Source organism: Cucurbita pepo, unplaced genomic scaffold (assembly GCF_002806865.2).
Source record: "Cucurbita pepo subsp. pepo cultivar mu-cu-16 unplaced genomic scaffold, ASM280686v2 Cp4.1_scaffold000714, whole genome shotgun sequence".
NCBI classification, from domain to species: Eukaryota; Viridiplantae; Streptophyta; class Magnoliopsida; order Cucurbitales; family Cucurbitaceae; genus Cucurbita; species Cucurbita pepo.
The window spans coordinates 3,423-6,697 of NW_019646931.1; the positions used below are offsets into that span (position 1 = coordinate 3,423).

Sequence of the window (3,275 nt, forward strand, 5' to 3'; positions counted from 1 at the left end):
GGGTTGGGTTGGGTTGTGAAAAATTTTGGGTTGGGTTGGGTTACCAATCCAACCAACCCGAACTTTTGGGTTGGGTCAAAAAAATCCCCCAACTCGGACCATGTACACCCNATCCCCCAACCCGGACCATGTACACCCCTGGCTTTTGGTACCCATACTTGTTTTGGTCCTAAAAAATTATTCTTCACAATTTTAGGAATCCATTTCATGTTTGCATTCATACTAAAATAATTTTTAATGTAATTAAAGTATTTCCGGTCTTCAATAATAATTCAACCAAACAATTTCATAAATATATTCCCAGCGGACAAAGACGACAAAAAGAATGAACCTTTATTTATTATTTATTTATTTATTTATTTATTTATTTATTTGTTGTTGTTGAAACAGCTGCCAGATGTGAGGACCCAACTTTAAGCCACAAAAAGAATGAAACAGTTAATTCCCACTCAAGTGTTCTAAAACTCATATATATATATATATATATATATATATATATATAATACTAAGAAAAAGAAGAAGACAAACACAAAAGATAATGACCCATGTATTTTTTTTCGGATTAAGTATGGATTCTAAAACTTTCCACCGTCCTCTTCTTCCTGTTCTTGTTTTTTCCCTTCTTGTCGTTTCATCGTTTTGTCGTCCCGAAAAAAAAAATCTATCCCAATAACCATACGGCGGCGTTTGGGTCGGAGAATCAGTTTAAGAAATTGAAGCTTATTCAAGCTGATCTTAACCGAATCAACAAGTTCCCTGTCAAAACCATTCAGGTCTGTAACTCTTGTTTAATCTCCTCTGTTTTGGAGCTTGATTGTGATGCTTTTATTTGGGTGCAGAGTCCGGATGGTGACTTTATAGATTGTGTTGAAACTCATCGGCAGCTAGCTTTTGATCATCCATTGCTCAAAGGAAAGAAGCCATTGGTAGGTTCAAGGAATCTGAGGCTAAATTTTCGAAATGGGTTTTGTTTTTAATTGTGGAAATGCTGTTTCAGGATCCGCCGGAGAGACCGTATAACCAGAGCCATTCCGGTGAGGTGGAGACGGAAGTGTTCCAATTATGGAGCATGTCCGGAGAATTCTGCCCAGAGGGGACAGTTCCGATAAGAAGAACGACAGAAGAGGATATGTTGAGAGCGAGTTCGGTTCAGAGATTTGGAAGAAAAGCGAGCGGAGACTCTCCCAGCAAAGGCCATGAGGTCAGTCTTTAACCAAATTAAACTCAGCTACCTAGTCGATATTGTTCTCTTTCGGCTTTTCCCGTTCGGGGAAGAAGTTTCACACTCTTATAAAGAGGGTGTTTAGTTCTTCTCCCAACCAATGTGGGGATCTCACAATCTACCCCTTCGGGGCGTGCTCTCTTTCAACTTTTCCTTTTCGGGTGCAAGTCTATTAGTGGGAGGCTTCCACACCTTTATAAAGGGTGTTTGGTTTCCCCCCAACGAATGTGGGATCTCACAATCCACCCCCTTGCAATCATTTCCTTCTCCAATCAAAGTGGGACCTCCCAATCTACTCCCTTCGAGGCCGAGCGTCCTTGTTGACACACTGCCTTTGTCCACCCACTTTGGGGCTCAATCTCGTTGCTGGCACATCGCCCGATGTCTTGCTCTATACCAAACGGCCCAAGCTCACCGCTACCAGATATTATCCTCTTTGGGGTTTTCTCTCTCGGGCTTCCCTCAAGATTTTTAAAAAGCCTCAGCTAGCAGGAGGTTTCCACACCCTTGTAAAAGGTGTTTCGTTCTTCTCCCTAACCGATGTTCTCCTTCCTAGCATATGTGGGATCTCACGTCTTTTTCTCCAAAATATAGAGTCCTCCCTTGTAAATTTTAAGATTTTGGGGAAACCCAGATGGAAATGAATGTAAATTTTGTTGGTGGCAGTATGCAGTGGGGTTTGTAGGTGGAGGACAGTACTACGGAGCCCAGGCAAGAATGACGGTATGGAAGCCGCGAGTCAACTACCCATTCGAGTTCAGCCTCTCACAGATATGGCTCGTCTCCGGCACATTGCCACATGATCTCAACAACATTGAAGCTGGGTGGCAGGTAACTTTCTAAACCGATTCAATCTTCTAATCCATACAAATTTTAATTCTATGCCTAACTTTTCTCTACAGGTTTACCCGAAGATGTATGGAGACAACAATCCAAGATTCTTCACTTATTGGACAGTAAGAACACTAAAACACAAAAATTAGCAACAAAATCAGATTGAAAATGAAATGACGGTAACTTTTTGGATGAACAGTCCGACGCATACCAAGCAACAGGCTGCTACAATTTAGTCTGTCCAGGCTTCGTTCAAATCAACCGTAGAATCGCCCTTGGAGCTACAATTGCTCCAACTTCCTCCTACAACGGCACCCAATTCGATATCAGCTTACTGGTTTGGAAGGTAACCGATTTCAATTTCATGCGTTTTCCTGAAGATTGTGAGTCTAAATTGAATTGGGGGTTGTTGTTTGTGGTTGTTCAAAGGATCCGAAGCACGGGGATTGGTGGTTGGAATACGGGTCGGGTGTGGTGATCGGGTACTGGCCGGCGTTGTTGTTCACTCACCTTCGAAGCCACGCAACGAAGACACAGTTTGGCGGAGAGGTGGTGAATAAGAGGTCGTGGGGATTTCACACGGCGACGGAAATGGGGAGTGGGCATTTCGCCGGCGAGGGGTTCCGAAAAGCTGCTTATTTTCGTAATATGAAGGTTGTGAATTTGGATAATAGGTTGATTCCATTGTCGGATTTGAAGGTTTGGGCAGATAAGCCAAATTGCTATAATATTCAACCTCGAAATGATAGAGTTTGGGGAAATTACTTTTACTATGGAGGGCCGGGAAGAAATGTGAAGTGCCCTTAATTAATTTAATTTTCTCGTGGGTCAATTTGGTTTTTTTATTTTTTATTTTTTTTTTTCCTTTCAAATTTAGATCACTAAAATGAAAGAACAAGGGGACCATTGTAAATTTTTTATGAAAGAAATATAGAGTTGGACTATGGTTGTGATATTTATTAAAGACTAGCATTTAACTTGTGGAGACCTCTTGCTAGCAAGATAAAAGTGTAAAAATACTTTGATGGGAGAGAGCGAAAATAAGCTAAAGATGGGGAGATAGAGTGAAAAGACCGCTAATAGGGTCGAGATAAAATCCCATTTAAATAGAGAATAAAGGAGGGAATGAAAAGACTTTATAGGTGGAGCAGTGCGGAATGAGAATGTGAAAAGACCTAATAAATAAATTATGTCGAGATAAAGTCACATCTTGATAGTT

At 41.1% G+C, this 3,275-nt stretch overlaps 1 protein-coding gene across 1 annotated transcript in view; it reads left to right on the forward strand.

Moving 5' to 3' along the window:
* The window catches only part of LOC111785761, a gene marked incomplete at its 5' end in the record, with an annotated part of 6,233 nt that extends 3,370 nt beyond the window's left edge, over positions 1 to 2,863 (forward strand). Inside the window, 7 exons of the mRNA XM_023666152.1 lie at positions 705 to 773; positions 840 to 926; positions 998 to 1,201; positions 1,889 to 2,053; positions 2,125 to 2,178; positions 2,256 to 2,402; positions 2,486 to 2,863. Of these exons, the coding sequence (XP_023521920.1) occupies positions 705 to 773; positions 840 to 926; positions 998 to 1,201; positions 1,889 to 2,053; positions 2,125 to 2,178; positions 2,256 to 2,402; positions 2,486 to 2,863 (1,104 nt within the window). The remainder of the gene's footprint in view (positions 1 to 704; positions 774 to 839; positions 927 to 997; positions 1,202 to 1,888; positions 2,054 to 2,124; positions 2,179 to 2,255; positions 2,403 to 2,485) is intronic.
* Positions 2,864 to 3,275: the final 412 nt, after the last annotated feature.